Raw genomic sequence first — 27,981 nt, forward strand, 5'->3', positions numbered from 1 at the left:
GAACCAAAGATCCAGCAAGTGTGAATTGCTTTGACTTTCAGATACCAGACAGTTCAAAGGCAAGCCTTGAACTTATCTAAGAAAAAAAGAAAAGGAAACAATGTTCTTGGGTGTGGTGGTACACACCTTTAATCCTGTCTCTCTCTGGCTGTCAGGTCTCTGGGATTTCTGGCCAGCTGGAGCTAAAAATTGAGTTTCTGGGAAAATTCAGTTCTTTAGTGAATAATCATAAAACATGCCCTCCCAGCATTAATGTTGTATTTTTTTCCTTTTATTCTGGAAACAGGTCTTATGAATGAAACTATGGCTACAGATTCTCCTAGAAGACCCAGTCGTTGTACTGGTGGAGTTGTGGTTCGCCCTCAGGCTGTCACGTAAGCAGATTTTAGAAAAGCCCTGTAGCTGAAGAAAACAGTATTCTAAAAAAAACAACTGCTATTCAGAATATCTGTTTGAGCTGGGTGGTAGTAGCACACGCCTTACCCAGCATTTGGCAGGCAGAGGCTGGAGGATCTCTGAATTCAAGGCCAGCCTGCTCTACAGAGCTCCAGGGCAGCCCCACACCCCCAAAACCCTAGAATATCTGTTTGCATAGTCCTTGCTTTTATGAACATTACTTACTTTTGGGCCATGCAAAATGTCATTGGCAAGACCAAATAGAGCAAAGCTGGATGGTTAAGCGGACATATTCAATGACACGTTTATAGAGTACTTGAGGGCAACTTTACTAAAGAGCAGCGTGAGGGCCTGGGAGGCATCTTAGGTGGTAGAGCAGTAACTTGTGGGAGGCACTGGCTTTGATTCCCAGCATCGCCAAAAAGGTAAAAATCTACAAACCACAAGTTAATAGGTCATTAAATTAGTTCAGAGGGTCATGATCAGTATTTGAAAAAGAGTGAAGTAGGAATTCGGACCGTAAGTCATAGTTTGAGTGTTCTAGCATCCCCCAGGCCTGGGTTGTACCTCTAGCACCACAGACACAAACACACATCACCACAGACACAAACACACATTTCAAGCAAAAGAAAGTTGGCTTTGATATGTGCAGAGGTATATTTATACCTCAGCAGATGACTGCTAAGTTGGGATGTAAAGTGTCCCTCTTCCAGGTGTCTGGTGTGTTACTGAGAGAGCATGTCTGTCTCTTAGGCACTCTTTGACAGGCAGCTATGCTTTGTAGGAGTTTGTAAATCAATGTGCCTTAAGTAAATATATCCTTGGAATTACCATAGTCACTATAAAAGAGAAGATGCCAGCAAAACGCATTTGAGGGGATAATGTAGCAGTGACAAGGCTTCATAAGAAGGTAACATTTTGAGGGGGTTGTCAAGATGGCTCAGTGGGTAAGAGCTTGCCACCAAGCTTGAGGACCCGAGTTTGATGACTGGGATCCATGTGATAGAAGGACAGAACCAGATCCTCCAAGTTGTCCTCTGTATGCCCCCACACCTCCCCCACCCCCAGACACACATGCAACCATATATAAATAAATAGCCAGATAATAGATAAACAAAAGAAATATATTACAATTTAAAAAAATTTAAAGGAGGTAACATATAGCTGGAGGCGGTGGCACACATCTGTAATCCCAGCACCCAGGCAGATGCAGGTGGAATTCTGTGAGTTCGAGGCCAACCTGGTCTAGAAAGCACATCCAGGACAGCCAAGGCTACACAAAAGCCCTGTGTCTGCTCCTGAGTGCTGAGATTAAAGGCATGTGCCACCACGCCTGGCTCTTACTTATTTGAGAAAGAATTTTTCTATGTAGCCCTGGGTGCCCTGGCACTAACTCTTGAGCCCAGGCTGTCCTTGAATTAGAGCAGCCCTGCCCTAGCCTCCCAGGTGCTGGGATTACTGACATGTGCTGTGGCACCTGACTTTTTGTTGTTTGTTCATTTTGTGTTGTTTTGTAGCTCTAACTGTCCTAGAACTCATGTAGACCATGCTGGCAGAGATCCACCTGCCTTTGCCTCCTGAGTGCTAGGGTTCAAGATGTGCGCCATTAGCCAGCACTCGGGAGGCAGAGGCACGTGAATTGTTGTGAGTTCGAGGCCAGCCTGGTCTACAAAATGAGTCTAGGCCAGCCAAGGCTACACAAACCCTATCTCGAAAAACAACAACAACAACGTTTTCTCCATTATGTTACTCTGGCTTTTTTTTTTTTTTTACTTGTTTCAGTTTGTAGTCCACACTATGTTCAGACTCACACTAGTCATCTTCTGCGTTCGTAGTGCTGGGGTTACGAATGCAGGCTATATCTTATGTGTTTTAAAATGTTAGCAAACATGGGACGTGGCTCAGACCTGTAATCCTAGTAGTTGGGAGGCTGAGTTTGAGAGCAGCTTGGACTAGATACAGAGTTCAGGCCAGACTGGACTTTGGAGCAAGATGCTGCCTCAAAACAAAACAAAAAAGCTTGGAGGGAATAATATTTCAGATTGTTTCCTTTGGGTAATTTAGTATATTACAAAAGATAGTCTTCTCAGACTAACAAAGTGTATGTATGCATACCGCAGTACTGTATTCTTGAGCTGAATTTCTAGTGAGATTTGCTGTGGCACCAAGTTAAACCTGTTATTAGCTGTGAGTTAGGCTGCTATTTTAATCTTCATTTATAGGTGAGAAAAACAAAGCATTGAGGAATTAACTTGTCTTTGGGAACAGCTTGGATAGGGAGCAGGGATGGAGCCCAGTTAGGGGTCCTCAGCATCTTGTGTTTTCATTTATTATTCTTGCTACCCCACCATATGGTGGTTATGCCATAGTGATGATTTTTGGTACATAGATGTTTTTAGGGTTAAAAAAAGTAATCTTGGTTCAAGTGTCCTGCATTCTCTTGGGCATCAGCTTCACACTTGTGCTGGGTAACTAACAGGTTTTGGATGTAAAGGTAAATCTGAGAGACGCTTACTTCCTGTAGTCAGGGCAGTGGCACGGATGCTCTCCAGGCCTTGGTGGAGGGTTGGACGGGGGGGTGTGTGTAAGGGTGGTCCGAGGAAGCCACATAGAAGCGGAACATGTGGGCGGAAGGCAGGCATATTAGAAGACATTGAGCAGAACTAAGGACGCTGTAAGAGCCTGATTCAGAAGCCGGGCATGGTGGCTCATGCCTTTAATCTCAGCGCTCCGGAGGCAGAGGCAGGTGGATCCCTGTGAGTTTGAGGCCATTCTGGTCCAGGACAGCCAGGGCTACACAGAGAAACCATGTCTCGAAAAACAAAACAAACAGACAAAAAGAGCCTGATTCAGGGCAGAGGGTGGTGTGTTTTAGGAATCCAAGCCCCTGTCGCCGAAAAAGAGTAAGACAGTGGCATAGTTGGCTCAAGGATTCCCGGTACCAACCCCCGGCCCCCCCTCCCCCTGCTCCCCTCCCCACAGGGTTTCTCTGTGTAGCCTTGGCGGTCCTACACTTTGTAGAGCAGGCTGGCCTCAAACTCACAGCGATCCACCTGCCTCTGCCTCCCGAGTGCTGGGTTTAAAGGTGTGCGCCACCACGCCTGGTCAAGGATTAAAAAAAAATTTATTTATTTATTTATTTTTGGTCTACTTTTGTAGGTCTCTAAAGCATTTTGTTTTGTTTTCAAGGATTCAGGAACATTTGAATTCTTTTTTTCTCTTCTGAGGTAGGGTGTCATATCCCAGGCTGGCCTTCCTGTGCTTCTGATCTTGGAGTGCTGACATAACAAGTGTCACCATCATGCCTGGTTTACGCAGTGCTGGGGATGTAACCCAGGATGCGGTGCATACCAGTCAAGCACAATTGAGCTACATGCTCAGCGTTTAAAAATTGATTTCTTTTACTTCATGTGCATTGGTGTTTTGCCATTATGTATGTCTGTGTGAGGGTGTTGGATCCTCTAGAACTGGAACAGACAGCTGTGATCTGCCCTGTGGTGCTGGAAGAGCAGCCAGTGCTCTTAACTCCCGAGCCATTTCTCCAGCCCTATTTTTTTTTTTTTTTTTTCGGTTTAATTGGTTCTTTGAAATAGGATCTTACTATGTAGCGGAGGCTAGCCTCAAATTAATGGCAAGCCTCCCTCAGTGCTGGGATTATGGTGTAAACCATTACGCTCAGCCCTGTTTTCTTCGTGGCAGTTTTTCACATCTTTCAGAAATTTTATTTTATTTTTCGAGGCGGGCTTTCTCTGTAGCATTGGCTGTCCTGGACTCACTTTGTAGACCAGGCTGGCCTCGAACTCACAGTGATCCGCCTGCCTCTGCCTCCTCAGTGCTGGGATTAAAAGCGTGCACCACCACGCCCGGCTTTCAGAAATTTTTATTATTTGGAAGAGCTGGCTTTTCTCCAGTTACTTACACCTGTATTCTTACTATCTGAAGCCTTTTCAGGGCTGGGGCTGTCATTCAGTGACAGGCCGTTTCCCCAGTGGTGTAATACCTTGTTTCATCCTCAGCACTACAAAACAAAGACAAAATATCATTGTTTATGTCCTTACAAGTTTTATTTTTCTTCTCTTTTTTTGTCATACTGGACATTGAATGTAGGCCTCATATGTGCTAAGGAAGGGCTCTACCAATGAGCTATTTCCCTAGCAATTTTTTTTCTCAACTTTTATAACTTACCTTATACTTGCTTTTTTTTTGTTTTTTGAGACAAGGTCTTTCTACACAGCCTTCCTGCCTCTGTTTCCCCAATGCTGGGATTAAAGGCCTGTGTTACATGCCCGACTATTGTTTTAGTTTTATGATACAAGGCACAATTACATAGGCTAGGCTAGCCTGGAACTCAGCAATCCACTTGTTTTTCAGCTTTCCAAGCTCTGGAGGTCCAGTGTGTGTCATCTACTCATCCTTTCTTTTCTTTTCTCTTTTCTTTCTTTCTTTTGTTTTTTGTTTTTAGATACAAGGCTTCTCTGTGTAGCCTTGGCTGTCCTGGCCAGACCAGACTGGCCTTGAACCCACAGTGATCCACCTGCCTCTGCCTCCCAAGTGCTGGGATTAAAGGCGTGCGCCACCATGCCCGGCTCTCATCCTTCCTTACTCCCCCCCCCCCCCCCATTTTTTTGAGCCAGGGTCACAGTGTTGTGTACTATCCAAGTCAGCTAGAGTGACGGATAAATGAGCTCTAGGGATCCTCCTGTCTCTCTTTCCTAGTCTGGGATTATGTGCACACACCACCTTGTCCAGCCTTTTTTTTTAAAATTTGGGTTTTGGGCATTGAACAGGTCCAAGCACAACAAGCTATCTCCCCAGCTGTTATGAGGGCTTTTGAATACTTGTTCTAATATCTGTATTTTTAGGAAAATGCATTCACTTTGCCACACAGAAGTAAGAGACGAGGTTCATAACCAATTTAAAGGCTGGTCAAGGAATTCTTGAGTCCCCAGCATGTTTACTCTTCAGCTAGGGTGTCATCATCCAGCCCTGCCTTGGCTGCCATCGGCCCTTCAGAGTTACTGTGATTCAGTAGGAGAGTGAGCCTTTAAGGAAGGCGCTTCATACAGAGACTGCAATAGACAGAAGGATGTATACAGGCTCATGAGATAGGATGAAAGTTGGCCTGTTTTTCCTGCCCCTGCCCTGTCATTTCATGGCGATAGTGAGTTAATTAGGTCTTTTGGTTGCGCTTCTCTCTGTTCTGTCTTACGCTGTCTGACAGTTTTTATTGTCTGTCCTTCGCCAGGGAGCAGTCCTACATGGAAAGTGTCGTGACTTTTCTGCAGGACGTCGTGCCACAGGTAAGCACAGAGGTGGTCAGGAAGCACCGGGCTCTGGGTTGCTGAGCTGACTAAGCGTGGGTAGTTTCAGAACAGCTTGGCATGCTGAGGGTCAGCAGGATGGAGCGTGGCTTGTGGCTCTGAGATATGGCTGACTCTTGTGAAGGCAATGGCCTGTTACTCTCACGCTTTCCTGAGAGGGATCTAGGGGAGATCTGAGTCAGAACTCCCCAGCTGGGTTTCTGGCCGTGCTAGGAATCAGATGCAGGGCTTTGTAAATGCTGGCCAAATGCTTTACCAGTGGATTACCTCCCAACCCTGTCCAGCCGGGTTCCATCTCCTAAATACTTTTCTTGTCTAAGGTAAGAGGTCTGGGGCTTGGGATGTAGCTCATAATAGGCCATTTTCTTTTCTTTTTTTCTTTTTCTTTTTCAAGACAGGGTTTCTCCATGTAGTCTTGACTGTCCTGGGCTTACTTTGTAGACCAGGCTGGCCTCGAACTGACAGATCTGCCTGCCTCTGCCTCCTGAGTGCTGGGATTAAAGGCGTGCGACATTGCATCCTGCTATAGATCATTTTTCAATTGCATGAGATTTGATCCCCAGCACCACATATTCATATACACATGTGCCCCTCTGGCAGGGATGCCTGAGTGAAATGTGAAATACACTGTGTATTAAGTTAACTAGGTAGTAATTGAGTATTTTTTATTTATGCATATATTTATATATTGCACAAATTGTCATCTCTTTGCTTTTGAGAAGTGGTGTTTTCTTTTTGTGTGGTAGGTGAAACACTTTTGCCTTGATAGAGATGAAGGCCCTTAATGCTTCTTTGGATGTGATGCTCTCTTAAAGCGAGCAGCGAGCAGGCAGCCTTGCAGGAATCATCTAGTGCCTTCAGGGGCAGTAACGCCCACACTTATTTAGTTCAAGTGTCCTGCTTGTCTTGCTTGTTAAACATAATAGGCCTATCTCTCGGAGAGTGGGCCTGGGAGAGCTCTGCACCTGCATCTGTGGGTGTTTGCTGTGGGACGTGGATGGGCAAGTGCCCTTCTGGTGGGACTGCTCAAGGGCAGGCTTGCTCATTGTCTCCATGTGGATGGCAGTCATGCCTGCGCACCATGTCACCTGCACCTGAGCTGCTTGGAGAGGACTTTTTGTGGAGCCATTTGCCAGTTTTACGAGACTATTCTGGAAAAGCCCAAGGTCTAGAGTTTTAGTTGTGTGTGTAAAAGGTGTTCTTCAAGTGAGGAATGTTGGTAATGCTTTAATATGTCTAGTTCCTTTCAGTGAAAACAGGCCACCGCCTTGAGGTCTGTGGTGCATGTGAGGGGAATGCTCCCCTTTCCCGAGGCATTTGCTGAAGAAGTCAAGTTGCTTGAAGCAAGCAGAGATTATTAATAGCAACAGTCCGCACTGTTGCCATTAGCGCACACTGACTATGTGGTTGGTGAGGGGATGCAGAAAGGGAGGGAAGCGTGTTAGAAGTGTTAGTGGAAATGAAGGGCTCAGGACGGCAGCAAGGTTGGGGTGGCGGGGGCGGACCTGGTGTCCATGGTGGCCAGGCTGAGGGACTAGTGGGCACCTGAGAGCCCTGGCCTGAGGCTGCAGCTCAATGGAAAAGTGATTTAAAATCTCCTTTCACATTTTGTTTGCTGAATCCACAGCATTTATCAACACTTATCTAACGTGATCCAGGCATCTTTTGTGTACCCAGGAACCCACGTAACAGGGAGGTGGGTTTGTTATTTTTGGGCTGGAGGAGAAAGACTGTGATTAGAAACTTTTGAGTTTTCTCTCCTGTGAGGGGTTGGAGTGGACAGGGAGAATAAGGAGCTAACGTGATGGGGAAAAGAACAGAAATTCCAGCTTTTCTGGACCACATATGTTAGGAAGGAGCTAACAGGCCATATCCATGACACCGGCTTGGAAATTTGGTTCATAGCAGGCACTATGGAAGTAAACTTTGAAACATTGATTTAAGAATTGGAACATTTAGCCAGAAATTCTGTGTTGTTTGCTCTCTGTCCATGTAGAAGGTGAAACCCTACTGGGCAGCATTTGCCTGGATTCCCTGCATAGGCCAGGCCCTGAGCTGACTTGAAGGGATTCTCAGTCTGTGCTTTAGGGCTGTGGTCTGCTGGGGAGCTGAGCAAAACTTTTTTGTAAAGCTGAGCTTTTCTTTTAAAAAAAATTTTTTTTTTAAATTTATTTTTATTTTTATTTTTTGAGCTTTTCTTGCTAGCTGTTCAGCAGTCTGTGTAAAGGAACCAGCGTGCTTGTTGCTTCATAAACCTTCATTCATCAACACGGATCTCCGTGTAATTAATACTCAGCTAAAATGCATGGCCAAAGATAAACACCATAGTAAAGCCTACAATACCCTGCTATGCCGTGTGACACAGAAGGAGGAGTCAGCTTACCTGAGGCTGGAGGCTGGCTGTGGCTCACATGTGGGTCTTGTACTTGGGGAGGTTGAAGCATGTTGACTGAGAGTCCCAGGCCAGCCTGGGCTGCATAGTGAGAGAGAGCAAGCAGCAGACTGACAGGCTCCATGCATCACATAGATGACCTTGGCACCCAGAAGCAAGGGGAGAGAGGGTAAGCAGCCTCGGCGAGGCTGGGTAGGAAATAGGGATGGTGGGTTGTATCAAGGCAATGGTCTTCTTTAAGAGTACAGCCCTGATGGTGGATTCAGGTGGACATGTTAGAAGCTCTGGGCAAGTTACTGCATGTTCTTTAAACATCAGTGTCCTTATTTGTAAAACAGCTCATTGTGTCGAGGTTTAAAGGAAGCTATTGTATAGAGCATCAAACAGAGCAAAACAAATACTAAGTCGTTCTTCTTGGAGGGAGCCTTGGGACACTGAGGGTCCAAAGCCAGAGATGCAGATGTCCTGCTTTTCTTCAGGTGGCTGCAGGGCTCTGCCCTCCCCCTCCCTCTCCTGGTGTGCCTCATTTCCACTCCTTCCGCCCTCCTTCTCCCTCACCTCCCTCCCTTTTTTCTCCCTCATCTGTTCCTGATACAGAGTGTTTGTATTCCAAGCTGGCTTTAAATTTTCAGTCCTTTCCCCCTTTAGCCCCTTAGCCTCCCAAAGGCTTGATTACAGGTTCTGAACACCACTTTTTTTTTTTAAACATGTATTTATTGTGTGCATATGTTTGAGCCCACGCAGAGGTCAGAGAACAACTAGGTGGTGATTTTTTTCTTCCACCAGCATGTCCCATGGATCCTGGTGAACAGTTGTGCTGGCCCTTGAACACTATTCTCTCGCTCTTTTTTTTTTTTAAGGTTTTAAAATTTATTTGAGACAGGGTCTCACTATGTAGACCAGGCTGACCTCAAACTCACAGAGATTTGCTTGCCTCTGCCTCCTGAGTGCTGGGGTTAAAGGTAGAGTCTAGAAAGTATCCTGTGCGACTATAAATGTCCCTGTATAGAGGGAGAAAGTTGTTGCTCCAGACAGTAGCTCTGTTGTTATCACTCACAGTGTGGTGAACTGATAGCATTGCTTATTAGGAGGAACCCTTGGCTGTGCCCTTTGATCGCTAGCTTCAGTCAGGACAACTTAGTTCAAATGCAATACACAGAAGTGCTAAACTTCTGTTGCTGTTGTGAATAGAATTTTCACATTTTCACTGTAAAATTGTAGCCAGCCAAATGCTCGTCAGTGAGCAGTAGCTGTATCTCGCCAGTCAAGCTTGAGTGGCGGGTTTCGTAGCACAGGGAGGCCTTAAACTTGGTATCTGTTTGCCCCAGCCTTGTAAGTGGCTGGGTTTACAGGCCTACACCAGCAGGCCTGGGTTTCCCTGTGCGTCCCAGAGTGGCCCTGAGCTCTCCATCCTCCTTTCTCTGCCTCCTGGGTCCTTGATTACAGACGAGAGCCACTGAGCCTCAGCTCTAAGTTGTTTTAATGCTTTGTGCAACTAGCGCAAATGCAGCTAGGCCTTGCATATAGTACTCATTTTCTGCCTGAGCCACGCTCCTCTTCCCCTTCAGATAAAGCTGGTGCTCTAGTTTGCTTTCTGTTGCTGTGGGAAAACCCTGACCAAAAGCAACTTGGGGAGGAAAGAGTTTATCTGACTTACCGGTTTATCTTTGAGGGAAGCCATGGCAGGGAACCAGAGTCAGAGACAGAGCGGGGCTGTGGGGGAGGCTGCTGCTTACTGGTTTGCTTTCAGACTTACCTTCAGCTACCTTTCTTATACGATCCTTCTGCTCACGGTAGGCTGGGCCCTCTTTCCTCAAGAAAATGCCTTAGCCAGGTGTGGTGGCGCACGCCTTTAATCCCAGCGGGCAGAGGCAGGCAGATCACTGTGAATTCGAGGCCTGGTCTACAAAGTGAGTCCAGGACAGCCAAGGTTACACAGAGAGATCCTGTCTCAAAAAACAAACAAACAAACAAAAGAAAATGCCTTCCAGACATGGCTCACAGGGCAGTCTAGTGGGGCAGTTGCTTAACTGAAGCTTCCTCTCCGAAGGTGTGGCAAGTTGATAACTACAGCTGGGTAGCTTGTGCCTGGATTCCCATCATTGGGAGCCTGAGGCAGGAAGGTCTTAAGTTTGAGCCAGCCTGAGCTACATAGGGAGTTGCTGTTTCCAAACCAAATTAAGTTAGGGATGTATAAGTTAAAAGCCAGGGTCTGGGGACATAGCTCATTTGGAAAAGTCCTGAGTTTGACCCCTAGGACCCGTGTTAAAAGGGCAGGCATGATAGCAGGCAGTTAGAATCCCAGCGCGGGGAAGCGGAGACGGGAGGATCTCAAGGGTTTGCTGTCCCCACTCTTCCCTAATGAGCCTTCCCTGGCCAGCTCTAGGTTAGGGAGAGACCCTGTCTCTAAAAACAAACAGGGCAGCTTCTGAGGAGGGCACGGTTTTTTTCCTCTGGCTTCCAGAAAGGCATACTCACACAGACACACACCTACGTGCACATTTTGTTTTTCTTGTGCTGGGGATTGAATTTAGGGTTTTGCTCATCTCTGGCAGGTGTTCTACTGAGCTACACACCTACCTCCTTTTTGGAGATGGCGTTTCAGGTTGCCCAGGTGGGTGTTGAACTGGACTCAAATCACCTTCCCTTTTAGCTTAGCCCATCACCATTTTATATATTTTTTGTTTTTTGTTTTTGTTATTCTGAGATAGTTTTCTTGTGCAGCTTTGGCTGTTCTGGAGCTTACTCGGTGGCCCTGAACTCACAGAGGTCGGCCTGCCTCTTCCCTCTTTCCCCCTGCCTCTCTGCCCCTGTGCCCCCCTGCCCCTCTGCCTCTACCCCCTGCCTCTCTGCCCCTGTGCCCCCCTGCCCCTCTGCCCCTACCTCTCTGCCTCTCTGCCCCTGTGCCCCCTGCCCCTCTGCCTCTACCCCCTGCCTCTCTGCCCCTGTGCCCCCTGCCCCTCTGCCTCTACCCCTCTGCCTCTGCCCCTCTGCCCCTCTGCCTCTGCCTCTGCTCCTGCCCCTCTGCTCCTGCCCCTCTAGTGCTGAGGTTAAAGGCATGCTCCACCAGCGCCCCGCTTCATGTGATCATATAAGTGTTTTGGTATGTTTTGAGACAGTTTCTGTGCTGCCCAGAATGACCTTGCACTTCTGGTCCACCTGTCACAACTTGTAACCCTTGTTTTCTGCAGCACCAGGAGTCGCTTCATGCATGCTAGACAGGCAGCCCACTAACTCAGCGATGTCTTCAGCCCTCCTAACAATTACTTGGAGAGATGAGTTCTCTTGTGCACTGATGGGAACTGTCAACATTCTTTAGCCATGGATGCTTATCCTCTGGATTCTTGCAGGCTGGCAAGAATTAACTGGTGTGTTGGGTCTTGACAAGTGTAGGTGTTTTGTTTTGTTACTTCATAAGCCTTATTGATGAGTAAAGGTGCTGATGGTAGGCTTATTAGGATCACAGTATTTAGGTTTCTATGATTCTATGTAAGTTAAAAACTCATCTTTGATTAATAGTATCAGATTCCTGGACAAACATTGGGAGTAATGACATTCCAGAATGAGCTGGTCACCACAGGGAGGGATGGAGAAGTTGGAGAGGGTGAGGACTGGCTGAATTGGAGTCACTTTTTGCTTTGAATATCTGTGGTATTAGAGCTGTGCAGTGTTTTAATGAAAACATTTCTGTTTCCTATGTAGGCTTACAGCGGGACTCCCCTAACAGAAGAAAAGGAGAAAATAGTCTGGGTCAGATTTGAGAATGCAGATCTGAACGGTACGACTGGCCTTTCTGGGATGTGTACATTCAGTGCTTCTTTGGGGATGACCTGTTTTTAGAAAGAGAACCCCAAGTTCAGTCAGGCTATTTTTGCTGATACCAAGTAAATTCATCTTTGACTGTGAGTGGTAGCACATGCTTATAATCCCAGTGCACATGAGGCTGAGGCAGGAGGATTCTGAGTTGGAGGTAAGACCTGTCTAGAAACCAAACACTCTACAACCATTATGATCTTTGGTCATCAGTTTATAGGCCATTTTCATCTCGCAAAGTAAACTATTATTAAAATTTAACTATCATTAAAGTGTGATCTGTATTCTCACCCCCAGTCCTTCTTTAAAAAATATATAGCCAGGCGTGGTGGCAGTGATAGGGACAAAGGCTCTGGTGACATTCAGTTAGGGGTGCTGGTGCTGAGCTTCTCGGGATTAGAAGGAATGTCTGATGGATCATCTTTGGAGATGTGTCTGTGCAGGTCTTTCCCTAGGAATTTGGACTGCCCTCTTTTTTTTTTCTTCTGATACAGAGTTTCTTTGTGTAGCCTTGGCTGTCCTGTGACCAGGCTTAAGAAGGGCGTGAGCTGCCATGTGGGTGCTGGGAAGTGAACCCAGGTTCTTCCTCTGGAAGAGCAGCTGTTGCTCCTAACCACTGAGTTAGCCTTCTTTCTTCGCCTTCCCATTGTTTTTTTAAAAATTCAAACATTTAAAAAAATGAGGCCAAAACTGAAAACATGAATTTGATGCTTGGGACCCTCATGGTAGGAGCTAACTGTCAGCAAGTTGTTCTATGCCTGTACCCTCCCCCCAATAAATAAATGTATTTAGTTAAGGAAAAACAATAGTGGCTCCAGGCCAGTATCTTATTATAAACTTATAAACTTGTCTGCCTTATTTTCTTTGCACTTTTTTTCAGTACTGGGTTTTGAACTCAGGATCTCAAAAAAGCTCTGCAAGCATTCTGCCACTGAGTTGTAGCCCTAACCCTATTTTGTTTTTTTCCTTCGAGACAGGGTTTCTCTGTGTAACAGCTCTGGCTGTCCTGAAACTCACTTTGTAGTCCAGGCTGGCCTTGAACTCGCAGAGATCCACCTGCCTCTGCCTCCCAAGTGCTGGGATTAAAGGCGTGCGCCACCACCGCTTGGCTAACCCTGGGTTATTGAAAGGACACTGTATTTTTAATTTCTGTTATAACTGTCTACTGTATTTTTTCCTAGTATTTAAAAAAATTATATATTTTATATACAGTGTTTTTGTCTGCATATATACCTGCAGGCCAGAAGCGGGCATTAGATCTTATTACAGATGGTTGTGAGCCACCATGTGGTTTCTGGGAATTGAACTAAAGACCTGTGGAAAAGCAGTCTTAACCTCTGAGCCATTGCTTCAGCCCTTTTCCTAGTATTTTTGTCCTTTCTCTTTTTACTAATATTGATAAAAGATACAGTTATAGCCTGTTAAAAGTTTCAGTTAGCTTTATTTCTTCATTCATAAAGTAGAATAAATGTTAATTGATCAGAACAGAGACCATAAAGTTCTGAAGACATCGTGAGCTACAACAGTGGGTCACTGTGTGTGTGCTAGCACAGTGGGGGTCAGAGAACTGGTGCACTTAGTTCTCCCCTTGCACTGTGTGGTCCCAGGCATCAAACCCTGGTCTGCAGGTGCCCTCCACCTGCCTAGCCATTTCTCTGCAGGTGCCTTCCACCTGCCTAGCCATTCTCTGCCCCGCCCCCTTAGGTGGGGGCAGGATCTGTGTGACCTGTGTTGGCTTGGGAAGTGAATACAGAGCCTCAGGTGGCTTTGAATTTGCAACCCACTTATTGACCATTCCTTAGCTTGCAGAGTGCTAGGACTGCAGGATTGCTCACCAGTCCAAGCCGGTATGTCTTTGTTTAGTAAGGAGTCACTGGGAGAGAAGAATCTGGCCTTTGTCTCCTAACTCCTGAGTGACTTCATCTTGGTTTTAGTTTGACTGTTAGCAGTTAGAGCAAAGCATTGCAGTTAACCAACACGATGGATATGCTTGGTATTAAGTGCCAACTTGACAGAATGGAGAATCCCCTGTAAATGGGCCTCTGGGCATGCCTTTTAGGAATTATTTTGATTAGTTAATTGGGCTGGTCATTGCGTGGGCAGTCTTCCAGTCTGTGTTAGAAGGGAGTTGAGCTGCAGCAACTCTCTCCCATCTCAGTGTCCTGATGGTGGCCCAGGACGGCTGATGTGAGCAGCCGCTTGATCCTCTGTACCTTCAACTGTGAGCTAAAACCCTTCCTCTTCTTGTCAGTGTTTATTACAGCAGCAGGAAAGGAGCACGAGGCAAAGGATGTCTTTCAGCTACATAGCAAGTTTGAGGCTGGCCTGAGTTATACTTGACCCTGTCTCAAAACAATAGGAAAACAAACAACAAAGAATTTAATGTGGGCTGGAGAGATGGCTCAGAGGTTAAGAGCAGTGGCTGGTCTTCCAAAAGTCATGAGTTCAATTCCCAGCAACCACATGGTGGCTCACAACTATCTATGATGAGATCTGGTGCTCTCTTCTGGTGAACAGGTGTACATGAAGGCTGGATACCATACACATAATAAATAAATATTAAGAAAAAGAATTAAATGTTTTTTAAAAGTACAGTGTTAACTCAGAGTAGTGGTGCGTGCCTTTAATTCCAACACTCAGGAGAGGCAGGAGGATCTCTGAGTTTGTGGCCAGCCTGGTCTACATAGGGATCTTCAGAACAGCCAAGTCTACACAGAGAAACCCTGTCTCCAAAAAGTTCCTAGTGAATCTGGATTTTTTTTTAATGTTTTCAAGACAGAGTTTCTCAGTGTAGCAGTCCCAGCTATCTTGGACTTGCTTTTGTAGACCAGGCTGGTCTTGAACTCACAGTGATCCTCCTGCCTCTGCCTCCCTAGTGCTGGGATTAAAGGCTTGTGCCACCACGTCCAGCTTGTGAATCTGGATTTCATGTACTATGGTCTTTTGCTGGGCTTCGTAGCTTATTGTGTCTGTGAGAGTCCTCTCTCCGCTGCATTCTGTAGTAACGCACTGTTTTTCTTTACTGATGGCATTCTGCTCTGTCAGTGTACCATGGTCTGACTATTATCCCGTCCCTGCTTCTATCTTTCTGAACCCAAAAAGGAAAAAGCAGGCTGGGGATATAGCTCAGCATCAACACATTTGCCTAACATATGTGAGGGTTCAATCTTCAGTTCTACAAAAAAACCAAAACAAAATGAAACTCTTTTTTTTTGAAACAAGATGTTACTGTAGTTAGTTTGGCTTAAATCTTACTGTGTGGCCCAGGTTGGCTTAGAATTTACTGTGTAGTTCTGGTTGGCTTTGGTGATCTTTCTGCTTCAGCTTCCTACCTCTTGGGGTTGTAGGTCAGAATCCCAGGGTGGCCTCTGGCCTTTTCTTTAATGAGTAGGTGTGTCTGTGTATGGCCTGTGCAAGTGCCCCAGACCTCAGAGGCTGTGGATGCTCTGCAGGTGGAGTTACAGACTTGGGAACCCAGCTCTGGCAGAGCAGCACGTGCTCTCAGTTACCGAGTCATCCTTCAGTGCCCTGCTTTTATTGTCCTAAGCCACTCTTCACATTAATAGAGCTGAAGTAGTTTTCTTAGTTCATACTGTCTTTTTATTTTGCTTCTTTGTTAATCCTAATGCAGATACGTCCCGGAATCTAGAATTTCATGAACCACATAGCACTGGAAACGAGCCCCCTCTGCTGGTTATGATCGGCTACAGTGATGGAATGCAGGTCTGGGGCATCCCTGTGAGTATACAGAAGGGGTAACCTGACTGCAGCTGTTGTTATTATTATTATTTGGATTTTTTGAGCCCTGGCTGTCCTGGAGTGAGTGCTCTGGAGACTTGGCTGGCTTCAGTCTCACAGAGATCCACCTGCCTCCACCTCCTCGGTGCTGGGGTTAATACTGTTTGCTCATTAATGCTTCACGGAGAATCCGTGGAAGCGAGAGGCAAGTGGCAGGCAGGTCCTCCAAAGGATGAGTGGAGCAGCAATTGTGGAACTTATGGTATATGTAAGGTATCTGTTTTATTCAAGGCAATCTTATTTAATGGAGGAAAAGTTGTTTTTTGTTTTCTCTCTTTTTTAAAATATTATATTAGGTTTATTAAGTGAGCATGGGGAGAGAAGAAAAGGGGGGAGGGGTACCCCAGAAAAAGAGAGAGAGAGAGTGAGAGAGAGAGAGAGGAGTGAAAAGAAGACAAAGAGGAAGAATAAGCTATTTTCTCTCTCTTTTTTCCTTCCTTTCTTCCTTTCTTTTTTGAGACAGAGTATCTATGTGTAGCCTTGGCTGTCTTGGAACGCACTCTGTTGAACAGGCTAGCCTCAAACTCATAGATTTATCTGCCTCTGCCTCCGGAGTGCTGGGATTAAAGGTGTTTGCCACCACCTTTAACCAATAACAATATATCAGATGTTTTGTGCATGTTAAAACTTTCACATGGAGCGGGGAGTGGTGAGGCACACCTGTAATCCCCGCATCAGGGAGGCAGAGGCACGTGGATCAATGTGAGTTCGAGGTCTACAAAGCAAATCCAGGACAGCCAAGGCTACACAGAGAAACAAACAAACAAAACAGGACCAAAAAACCCCAACCAACCAACCAACCAACCAAACAAACAAACAAATCTTTTCACATGGACCAACAAGATGGCTCACCAGGTAAAGCTGTTGTTGAGCCTCACACCTTGAGTTCAGCCCCTTGTCCTAATACCTACAGAAGCAGAGAACTAACTCCTGCAAACTGTCCTCTGACAATTGCACAATGTGACATGCATATACTAGTACACATGCAGTCCTGCTTACATACATAGACAAATAAAAAAAATAAATGCAGTTTTAAAAAGAGCCTAATATATTGGTCTGTGCTCAGGCAGAGGCAAGAGAATCTCTTTGGATTCAAGGCCAGCCTGGTCAACATAGTGAGTTCCAGGACAGCCAGGGCTGTACAAGGACCCCTTGTCTCAATATATGTAACTAATGTATATACACATATGTATATAAATATACAAGAAAAGAATACCTCAGAAAGTAAAATCTGAAATATAGAGAACAATGGCAGAAGGCAGCAGTTTTGCTGTTTTAAACTGAAATAACTTCTTTTTTTTTTTTGGTATTTCTGTGTTAGCCTTGGCTGTCCTAGACTCGCTTTGTAGACCAGGCTGTCCTCGAACTCACAGTGACCTGCATGTCTCTGCCTCGCGAGTGCTGGGAATACAGGCGGGCGACACCACGCTCGGCTTGAAATAACATTTTTAGGGGCTGGAGAGCTGGCTCAACAGTTAAGAGCACTGGCCGCTATTCCAGAGGTCCTGGGTTCCATTCTCAGCAACCGCATGGCACCTGACAACCATCTGTGACTCCCAGTTACTGGGAAGCAGACATTGTCTTCTGGTCTCTGAGGGCACCAGGCACACATGTGGCATACAGACGTGCATGTAAAAGAAAGACCATTAAATAACTTTTCTTTATTTTGTGGGGCATTCTTTTTTTTTTTTTTTTTTTTTTTTTGGGTTTTTTGAGACAAGGTCTCTCTGTGTAGCCCTAGTTACTTTAGAGACCAGGCTGGCCTTGAACTCACAGCGATCCGCCTGCCTCTGCCTCCCGAGTGCTGGGATTAAAGGCGTGTGCCACTATGCTCAGCCTATGCCTGAGTATTTGCATAGAGACATTTCCCTCTCACCTTTGAAATAGGATTTTACTGTGTACCTTAGGTTGGCTTTGAACTCACAGCAATCCTGCTTAGCCACCTGAGTGCTCTGGTCATAGCAACATGGCACATTGTCTTGCTGTTCCATATAGTGGAGCTGCTGCCTCAAAGATGCTGAATGCATTTATGGTTTTAGACTTTGTTTTTCCCGTATGTGTATGTCTGCCATGTGTGGATCAGTGTCCTAGGAGGCCAGAAGAGGGTGTCGAATCCATTGGAGTTGGAGTTGGTTGTAAGTTGCTCAGATGGATGCTGGTACTTGAACTTGGGTCCTGGAGGAGCAGCAAGTAGCAGGTGCTCTTGACCTCTGAGTGGTCCTTCCAGTCCAGTCAGTAGTTTTTATATTTTTGCTGGTAGCTTCTTACGATGCTGGAGATTGTACCTAGGATGTGTGGTAGGTGACAACTTTACCAGCACGCTCTAAGTCTCCAGCTCCCTAACCTCTTTTCTTGTCATACATAGGGAGATCTTTGAGGGTAGCCATAGTTGTCTCTCTAGGGCACGTCGGAACCTCAGGGTAAGTTTAGTCCTCAGCCTCCAAGGGCTGGAGGTCACCACAGACAGAGGAAAGTGCTGGGGTCAAAGGCATACACCGCTGGGCCTGGCGTTTTTATTTTTATCTTGTACTCATAGGTAGCGTGGTCTTTTATGAAAGATCCATTAGCAGTATCCTACTTCAGATTTAGTAGAGGTTGGGAATGCTCTAGAGCAATGGTCCTCAGCCTCTGGGTTGTAACCCCTTTAGGGTCACGTATCAGATATCCTGCATATTAGATCTTCATATTATGATTCATAACAGCATAATGACAGTATGAAGTAGCAATGAAAATTATTTTATGCTTGGAGTCACCACAACATGAGGAACTGTATTAAAGGGTCACAGCATTAGGAAGGCTGAGAACCATTCACTGCTCTAGAGAATAGAATTTGGCCTAAATGACATTATAGTAACAAACACATGACACTCATATTCCTTCCTTCCTCCCTTCCTTCCTTCCTTCCTTCCTTCCTTCCTTCCTTCCTTCCTTCCTTCCTTCTTCCCTCCCTCCCTCCCTGTCTCTGTCTCTGTCTCTGCCTCTCTTTCTCTGAGACAAGGCTTCTCTGTGTAGCCTTGGCTCTCCTGGACTGGCTTTGTAGACCAGAGATTCACTTGCCTCTGCCTCATGAGTGCTGGGGTTACAGGCATGTGCCACCACGCCTGGCACACTCATATTTCTTTAACATTTTGACCTGAAAAATTTCTTTATGGGCCAGCAAAATGGTTCATCAGGAAAAAGTGCTTGCTGCCACACCTGGACACCCTGCCTTCAATACCCATGACCCTCCTGCTGGAAAGAAAGAACCAACTCTCCACAAGTTGTCCTGTGATCTCCACACCAATCAATGCCCAACACAATAAATCAATAACTGTAATAACAATTTCACCGATTGTTTCACAAATTGTTTATGCACTGCAGTGCGCCATTCTGGTCATAGGACTATCATGCCACACACTTAGGGCTGAAGAATTATTTTGCTGGGACAGGAGAAGGCTGCTGGCTTCCAGGAACAGGGAGTTTTTCCTCTTGCTTCCCCAACCCTAGTAATGTGGACAAACCCTAGAACCTTGTATTCTTGGTGTAGCAGCAGCTCCCTTCCTGTCTTCAGTTCATGGTTTCAAGGCCTTGTTGTGTTTTTTTAACCTATCAGGAGGAAATGCACAGGTTGCTTCTGTGTTAGTAGGAAGTGACTGCATTGAGCTCCAAATGTGATTTGTCCACAGAGAGGGGTTGAGTCAGCTTAGGGGTGATGACTGGTTGGAGCACATTCTTTTGCTGGGACTCAGGCTGCTCTGGCGCCCACTTGTTTTGGTTATAATTACAGGTATTACTTCGAATAGTTTCAAAGGCAGCTTGTATCATCTATGAGGATCTTAAAAGTATTTAATCCCCTTCTTCCCCAATTGCGTTGGGGAGGCCCGAGTATCTTCTCTTGGTGGAGTTGCACGCTGGTGAGACACAAGCTCACTTGTTCTTTGCTTGGGCTTCCTGAGTTCTTGGGGGTCGTTCTAGGGCCTTATCCCAGGTAACATTTTCTGTGAGGTCACAGTTTAGGTGAGAAGGTCCCTCTGCTTGTGAGGGTGGCATTCACAGCCCTGTCCTGCATCCCAAGTAGGACAGCAGAAACAGGCCATGGCAGTAATTTACTTCTTGCTTTCATTTGTAAACCGTGGCCTTTGTTTGGCAGTCCTCGAGGCTGATAGGGGCCTCCTGACTATGAGGCTGGCCTCTACTGCTAGCACCAGCTCTGAGGGGCAGGGCTAGACTTGTGCATTGTCCCATCGCTATACAGTCTCAGCACGTAGCAGGGACTCATTTGTTCAGCAGTCCTAGCCAGACGTATGGTGCTTATGGTGGTCAGCATTGGCTTTCACAGATCTTAGCTGATGGCAGGTCACAATGCTTTGCAAGCCATATCCGGACTATGGGTCCCTGCTCCTGTGTGCACACCACTACCATTTGTTGATTTCAGTCAATTATCTTATGACTCTTAAGGCCTGATGGATGCCAGGCAGGGACTCATCTACTGAACTGTATCCCTGGCCCCTGTTTACTGATTTTGTTATTGTCCTAAATGTGAGCTTCCAATGTGAGGATAAGTAGGCTGAGGAGATCTCTCGGTGGTAGAGAAGTCACAAGGCAAGCACAAGGGCCCACCCCCACCAAAAAGCAGGCCAAACTTGTACGTGTTTTGTTTTTTGTTTTTTTATCGTCGTCGTAGTTGTTGTTTATCTGTGTAGTCTTGGCTGTCCTGACCAGGCTGACTTCGAACTCACAGATCTGCCTGCCTCTGCCTCCCCGAGTCCTGGGATTAAAGGCACATGTTTCATTTTTAACCATTTATTTGATTGCGTGAGTGTTTTGCCTGTATGTGTGATTGTGCAGCACACAAGAAGAAATGGATGAGCATGGTGGTCCACATTTGTGATCTAGCATTTGGGAAGTAGAGGCAGGATCAAGAAAGAGGTCAAGGCCAACCTTGGCTACATTACTAGTTTGAGTACTGCCTGAGGCCTTTTCAGCACAAAAGAAACACAGAAAAAAAAGGAACATTGATTTTTCTGTGTCTGTTTGGTTAGTGCTTGTGTCCTTCCTTCCTGTCTCCTCCCTGCCCTGGTTGGCCTAGAACTATGGGCAGCACCGCCTCTGGCGTGTGTATTCCCCGTTCCCTATATGCTTTCTTTTCCTTTTTCTTTTTTTGGTTTTTAAGACAGGGTTTCTTTGTGTAGCTATGACTGTCCTGGAACTCAGTCTAGACCGAGCTGGGCTCTGTAGACCAGGCTGGCCTAGCACTTAGAGATCCACCTGCCTTTGCCTCCAGAGTGCTGGGATTAGAGGTATGTACTACCACTGCCTGGTGTTTTTGGTGTTTTCTCCTAGTCTTTGGTTGCTTGGTTGCTTGGTTGGTGCTGTGAGCTGTGAGGATTTAATGGTGTTACTTTATGCACCATATGCTTGGGGTGCTTGCAGACAAGTGGATACGGGCTGTGTGACTGCAGAGCTAGGAGAGGGTGTCAGTGAACAAAACGTGATACACAACCTTATTTTGTTTATTTTCTTTTTCCAGACAGAGTTTCTCTGTGTAGCCTTGGCTGTCCTGCTGGCCTCCAACTCGCAGAGATCCTCCTGCCTCCGCCTCCTTGAGTCCTGGATGATTTTGGCGAGGAGGTGGCAGGAATTCAGAAACAGGGTTTTGTTTGTTAAGCTGTGCATGATGGCTCAGTCCTGTATTTCCAGACGTTTCAGGAGGCTGCAGCAGGAGGATTGTGAGACCAGGATGACCTGGACAATGTGAGGAGGCCCTGTATCTAAATTAGATGTTATAAAAAGGCTGGGGACACAGACCCATTGTTTAGTACTTGCTGAGCGCCTCTTGAAAGTTACAGTGAGTTGAGCTATAAGTGATGACTGGGTCAGGTGACTAGTACTGGTAGTCTTAGACTTGGGAGACAGAGATGTAGTTTAAAGTCTCGAGAGAGGGTCTTTCTGTGTAATAACTCTGGCTGTCCTGGATGACCAGGGGCCTCCAGCTCACAACGATCTACCCGCCTCTGCCTCCAGAATGCTGGGATTAAAGGCATGCAGCACCATGCCTGGCTTTATGGTCATTCTTGGCTACTTCTTGAGTTGTATGAGCTAGCTTATTTAACCCCCCCAAAACCCCACACCCCACAACTCAGGCTTGGTGGACCATGCCTGTGATCCCTGGAAAGGTCAGAGGGTATTTTGCAGGACTCAGTCTCTTCTATTATGTGGGTCCCAGAGATGAAACTCAAGTCATGAGGCTTGGTGGCAAGCACCTTCACCCACTGACCATTTGCCAGCCTGTGTAGTTTACATTATTAACTTTCTCTGTGTGTTTGATTGTTTTGTCTGTATGTGTGTCTGTGCCAGGTGTGTGCCTGGTGTTGGAGGAGGCCAGAAAAGGGTATCAGATCCCCTGGGGCTAGAGTCACAGATGCTTGTGAGCTGTCATGCTGGTGCTGAGACTCTTAGAAGAACAGCTAGTGCTCGGTCACTTCTCCAGCCCTAGCTTGTACTTTATCTTACTCGGTGTTTTCCAAAGTAAACGCAGACGTCAGCTTGCTTTCACATAATTGGGATCGTAAGCATTTCCCAGTGGTTACTAGTTAGCTTATGTTTCTTAAGTAAAAATTTCATATAAATAATAAGCGAACATAATATGGCCCCCTTGCCTAAGCCTCCCACGTGTTGGGATGACAGGAGTGTGCACTCAAACCTGGCCCTCTCCACAAAGCAAGTGCACAGCTTCTGAATTCTGATAAGTTCTTGAACCTAGGAAACCAAAGTCTCTGTCAAGATGTAGAGTAAACTGGGTGATGATGCTCAACTATGGTCCAGTCCTTGGGAGGCAGAGGCAGCAAGATCCTGTAAATTTGAGCCTAGCCTAGCCTACATGCTAAACATGGCATTACTCAAGAAGTTCCCTGTCCCCAGCGAACTTGGGCTCCACTCTATCTAACCATCATTAGTGTGCTCATAGATACCCGCCTGTAGACTACTTTTTTTTCTAGAGTTTATTGTACCCTCATGGATTATTTTCTGTATGGCATTTTGTTTGTTTGTTTTGGCACAGTGTTTCTGAGAATAATTTTGTTTCATCAAAGTGTCTCACTCTGCTTACTAAAAGGAAAAATATTTGTGTGTTGGGGTCTGAACCTAGAGCCACATGCCTACTAAGCAGGTGCTACACCACTGAGCCACGCCCCAGCCACACCCAGGCACTCTCTTACTGTGTTTCCAATTTATGGTTGTTATGAATATATGAAAATCCCGAGTCTTTCTGTAAACATATGCATCCATCTCTCTTAGTGAACTACCTGTGTGTGCATTTCCTGATTCATGCACTTGGAATGTGGTTTAATTTAACAAACTTGCAAAGCTTTCCCCAAGGTGACTACCATTTTAAATTTCTCATAGCACTATATGGATTCTTCTACATCCTTGCCAATGTTTAATGCCATCTATCTTCAAAATTTTAGTATTCTGGTGGATGGTAACTTGAGAATTTATTTCTTATTTTTTTGTTATTTTATTTTTTCGAGACAGGGTTTCTCGGCATAGCCTTGGCTGTCCTGGACTCACTTTATAGACCAAGTTGGCCTTCAATTCACAGTGATCCGCCTGCCTCTGCCTCCCGAGCGCCACCACACCCGGCCCAACTTGAGAATTTAATTATGCTTACTGTTTCCATGATGACTGATAATACTGAGCATTCTTTTCAAATGCCTTTCCTCATGTGTCTTTCAGTAATGTTCTGCACAAATATTTTTCCTAACAAGCAACATGTTTTTCTGGGGCTGGAGAGATGGCTCAGTGGTTTATAGCACTGGCTGTTCTTCCAGAGGACCTGGGCTCAATTCTCAGCAGCCACATGGTGGCTCACACCTGTTTGTAACTCTAGTTCCAGGCTCTCACACCTTCACACAGGCATACCTTCAGGCAAAACATAAAATAAAGTATTAAAAAATGTGTTTTTCCCATAGCCCAGTCCCCATTGTGTACTTGTGTTTGAGCCCAGGCCTGCGGACGCCTTGCACAGGTGTATCTGAGCAGCACTTCCCTAGTTCTTCCCTGCTTTTCCTGACACAGAGCCCTTCATGCCTGTTGGTGCATATTTGTAGTTAAATGTTAATGTGGACAGGAGACCAGGATATTGAATATTCAGGGTGGAAATGTGATTTCTGGGAATATGCGCTCACTAATAGTCCTCTAACATTCTCAAAGCTGTTGTGGTGGTTAAAAAGAAAATGGCCTCCATAGACTCATATTTAAGTACTGGTCTCCAGTTGGTGGGACTTTTTGGGAAGGACTAGGAGGTGTGTGTGAGAGGAGGTGTGTGTGAGAGGAGGTGTGTGTGAGAGGAGGTGTGGGTGAGAGGAGGTGTGGGTGAGAGGAGGTGTGGGTGAGAGGAGGCGTGGGTGAGAGGAGGAGTGGGTGAGAGGAGGTGTGGGTGAGAGGAGGTGTGTGTGTGAGAGGAGGCGTGTGTGAGAGGAGGCGTGTGTGAGAGGAGGCGTGTGTGAGAGGAGGAGTGTGTGAGAGGAGGAGTGGGTGAGAGGAGGTGTGGGTGAGAGGAGGTGTGGGTGAGAGGAGGTGTGGGTGAGAGGAGGTGGGTGTGAGAGGAGGTGTGTGGGTGAGAGGAGGTGTGGGTGAGAGGAGGTGTGGGTGAGAGGAGGTGGGTGTGAGAGGAGGTGGGTGTGAGAGGAGGTGGGTGTGAGAGGAGCTGTGGGTGAGAGGAGGTGTGGGTGAGAGGAGGTGTGGGTGAGAGGAGGTGTGTCACTGGGGATGGGCTTTGATGCTTCAAAAGGTCACTCCATTCCCAGTTAGCTCTCTCAGCTTTATGTTCACGGGTCAAGATCTAAGCTCTCAGCTATTGCTTCGGCAACATGTCTGCCTATCTGCTGCCGTGCTCTCTGCCATGATTTTCAAGGCCCTCCCAAAAGCTTAACTGTGTTTGTGAACTCAAAATTCAGTGTTTTCTAAGTTGCCTTGGTCATGCTGTTTTGAAAAAGCAGTAGAGAAATGACTAGGACACCCTAATAGCAGAGTCTGATCTTGTAGTGTCAAAGATAAAAATTAAGGACAATTTAAATCATCATGAGTCACATGGTGTAGGCCTATAATCCCAGCATTCAGTAGGCTGAGGAAGGAGGAGTGCTGCAAATTCGAGGCCAGATAAGGTTACACAGGAAACTATGCCTCAATAAACCACAACAACCTTCCACCTCACCTCAACATATTGTGTAGCCTGCCAACACTCTTCTTTGTCCAGCATTAGATGGAGAGGTTGGTTTGTTTGAGAGGGTTATGAAAGCCCTGAGCGATAACAGATTTAGAAGAGGGCCTGGTGTGGTGGCGCACACCTTTGAGCCTCGCACTCTGGAGGCAGAGGGTCTACAAAGTAAACTGAGGACAGCCAGGGCTCTGTTAAACAGAGAAGCCCTGTCTTGAAAAAGATTTAAAAGAGATTTAGAAGTCAGTTATCTCCTGTGTACTGGCTAAGATTTTTGCTGTGTATTTTGAGATTGCATAATAATGATAATAATAATGTGTATTGTGTATGCATGTGTGTATTTTGTGTGTAAGTACATCTCTGTTATGTGTGTTGTGTGTGCATGTATGTTTGTGCATTGTCTGTGTGTGAGTAGTGAGTGTACAGGTCCTCATACCCATGTCTTCATTCAGGGGCCAGAGCAGGACTTTGGGTGTCTGCCAAGATCGCTCATTAACTTGGAACCTTTCATTTTGGGAGAGGCTTGCTGGGCAGGGAGCTCTCAGATCCTCCTGTTTCTGCACTAAAATACAGTCACACAGCACACCTGGTTTTCAAATGTGAGTTGGATTGGGGACTAGAACTCAGCCCCTCACGCTTGCAGAGCAAGCGCTCCTGTCTACTCTAGGCCATCTCTTTAGTCCCTGGCATGGCATCACTTCTGAAGAAATAGACTTGAGTCTATTTATACTCACATGTTAAAAATTACAGGAAAATCCTACATGCTATATTTTAAATTGATTATAAAGGCCTCTCATGTAAAATTTTACCTATATTAACTGGTATGATAGCATGTGTTTGTAATCCCAGTTACCTAGAAAGCCAAGGGTGGAAGATTCAGTTTGAGAGGCCTCCCATTTTAATTTTTTCACCTATGTCTAGGACCCAAGTAGGCTTGGGTACGTGGTGTATACCTGTAATCCTCACACATGATGGTGTGTCAGAGGATTGTGAATCTGAGGCCAGCCAAAGCCAGCTGGTGAACCTGTTTCAGTACAAACAAGCAAAAGAAAACAAGACCACCAACAAGGAGCTGGAGAGATGGCTCAGTGATTAAGACCACTGGCTATTCTTTTGGAGGACCTGGTTCAACTCCCAGCACCTGCATGGCTACTCACAACTGTTTGTAACTGCAGTTATAGGGATCTGACACCCTCACACAGATGTACATGCAGACACCAATGCACATAAAAAGGAATCATTAAAAAAAACCCAACAAAACAAAACCTTCTGGGTTCACTAGTATAGATTTGTTATCACAGCTACTTCCGTGAGTTTAAGGTCAGCCTGGGCAGTTTCAGCAAGAGCCTGTCTCATAACAAAAGTCACAAAAGCATCTGGGGATGTTGCTCAGTAGTAGAGCACTGGCTGGTATACACAAGGCCTCAATCGGAATTTCCAGCACCACAAAAACCCCAAATCTCTCAAAATACCATTGTAAAACTCTGCATTTTTTTCTACTCATATCGCTCTCCGTTTAAATGACTACTTAGGTTTCCTTTCTCTCTCTCTCTCTCTCTCTCTCTTTTGTTTTTTCAAGACAGGGTTTCTCTTTGTTATCTTGGCTGTTCTGGACTCTTGCACACCAGGCTGGTCTCAAACTCATAGCAATCCACCTGTCTCTGCCTCCCAAGTGCTGGGGGATGGGGAGGTTAAAGACGTGCGCCACCACTCCCAGCTTGTCTTTCTTTTTTTCTTTTAAAGATTTATTACATATACAGTGTACTGCCTGCATGTATGCGTGCAGGCCAGAAAAGTGCATCAGATCACATAGATGGTTGTGAGCCACCATGTGGTTGCTGCGAATTGAACTCAGGACCTTTGGAGGAGCAGTCAATGCTCTTACCCCCTGAGCCATCTCTTTTTTTTTGTTTTTCAAGACAGGGTTTCTCTGTGTAGCCCTGGCTGTCCTGGACTCACTTTGTAGACCAGGCTGGCCTCGAACTCAGAGATCCTCTGCCTCCCTGAGTGCTGGGATTTAAAGCATGCGCCACCATGCCCAGCTTTACTTAGATTTCTTAACATATTTACAAATATTTATGTTTGTAAATATATGAAATATATGTAAATATATGAAATCATGAGATAGTGTATTATGAGACTATTATTTATAGTATTTGGAGATGCTGATTATGTATGTGAAGGTTATTTGAGGTGCTCTCTGAAGCTTTGCGTGTGCTTCGGATGCTGGACGCTAGGTGTCACTGGCACACTTAGGAAAAGCAGGAACTGTCTGCCCTAGAGCTTTAAGTATTGCTTTACATACCAAAAACTTCAGAGCAAACACGTGAGGGCATATTTGAGGTAACAACCAATTAGTCCATTATTTATTAGAAGCTATATGCCAATAGACCATGTCACGTTGAGATTGTTAGGCAGGAAACATTTTTATAGGTTTCACTTGGGAATAACATCGAGTGAGTGATTTGAGTGCCCTGGTGAGCAGGGCTTGGGAGCCCATCCAGGACTCCCGTGCTGGCCGTGGCTGAGCACAAGGGTTCTTTGCTTGTTCTCTTTTCTTACTGGAAGACGTGGTGGGCAGGTCTTCATTGGGCGTCACATAGACTAAAAGCAGAAATGAAGGGGCATGTTGAGAACTTGTGGAATCCACCTGTATTACGGAAGTGAAATGTTTTTCTCATATTGTCTTTTCTTTCTTACTTTAGTTTTTTGAGTCAGAGTTTCCTTCTAACTCAAACTGGTCTCAAAATTTTGTCAGTAGGCCTATGGCTGCCTCCCACGGACTGGGTTATAGGCATGTGTCACTCTAATATTTAAAAACTTTTTATTAGTTTCATTATTTTATTGACATTTAGGTTAGCAGACAAAGCAGTGGGTTTCATTTATGGCATTTTCATATGTGATTTCTTCTTGTTCTCACTTAGTCCTTCCCCTGTAATATGTTTGTTCAGGCGGTCTTTTTGACAAATCCATCTAAAATTAACTTTTCTGAGTGCTTTAATAGCATTATACAAATTTGACTAATTTGATGTAGGCCAATCAACACTTCATAAATGAGGTTTTTC

At 45.7% G+C, this 27,981-nt stretch overlaps 1 protein-coding gene across 8 annotated transcripts in view; it reads left to right on the plus strand.

The window, feature by feature from the left end:
- The first annotated feature begins 266 nt into the window (after positions 1 to 266).
- Positions 267 to 27,981, plus strand: part of Bcas3 (BCAS3 microtubule associated cell migration factor) — a 464,077-nt gene continuing 436,362 nt past the window's right edge. For all 8 annotated transcript variants that reach the window (XM_051158189.1, XM_051158193.1, XM_051158191.1 and 5 more), the window contains exons 1-4: positions 267 to 374; positions 5,642 to 5,696; positions 11,812 to 11,887; positions 15,554 to 15,660. In XM_051158189.1, the coding sequence (XP_051014146.1) occupies positions 292 to 374; positions 5,642 to 5,696; positions 11,812 to 11,887; positions 15,554 to 15,660 (321 nt within the window). In that variant the 5' untranslated portion in view covers positions 267 to 291. The remainder of the gene's footprint in view (positions 375 to 5,641; positions 5,697 to 11,811; positions 11,888 to 15,553; positions 15,661 to 27,981) is intronic.

The sequence above is a fragment of the Acomys russatus genome, chromosome 16 (genome assembly GCF_903995435.1).
Source record: "Acomys russatus chromosome 16, mAcoRus1.1, whole genome shotgun sequence".
Taxonomy (NCBI): Eukaryota; Metazoa; Chordata; class Mammalia; order Rodentia; family Muridae; genus Acomys; species Acomys russatus.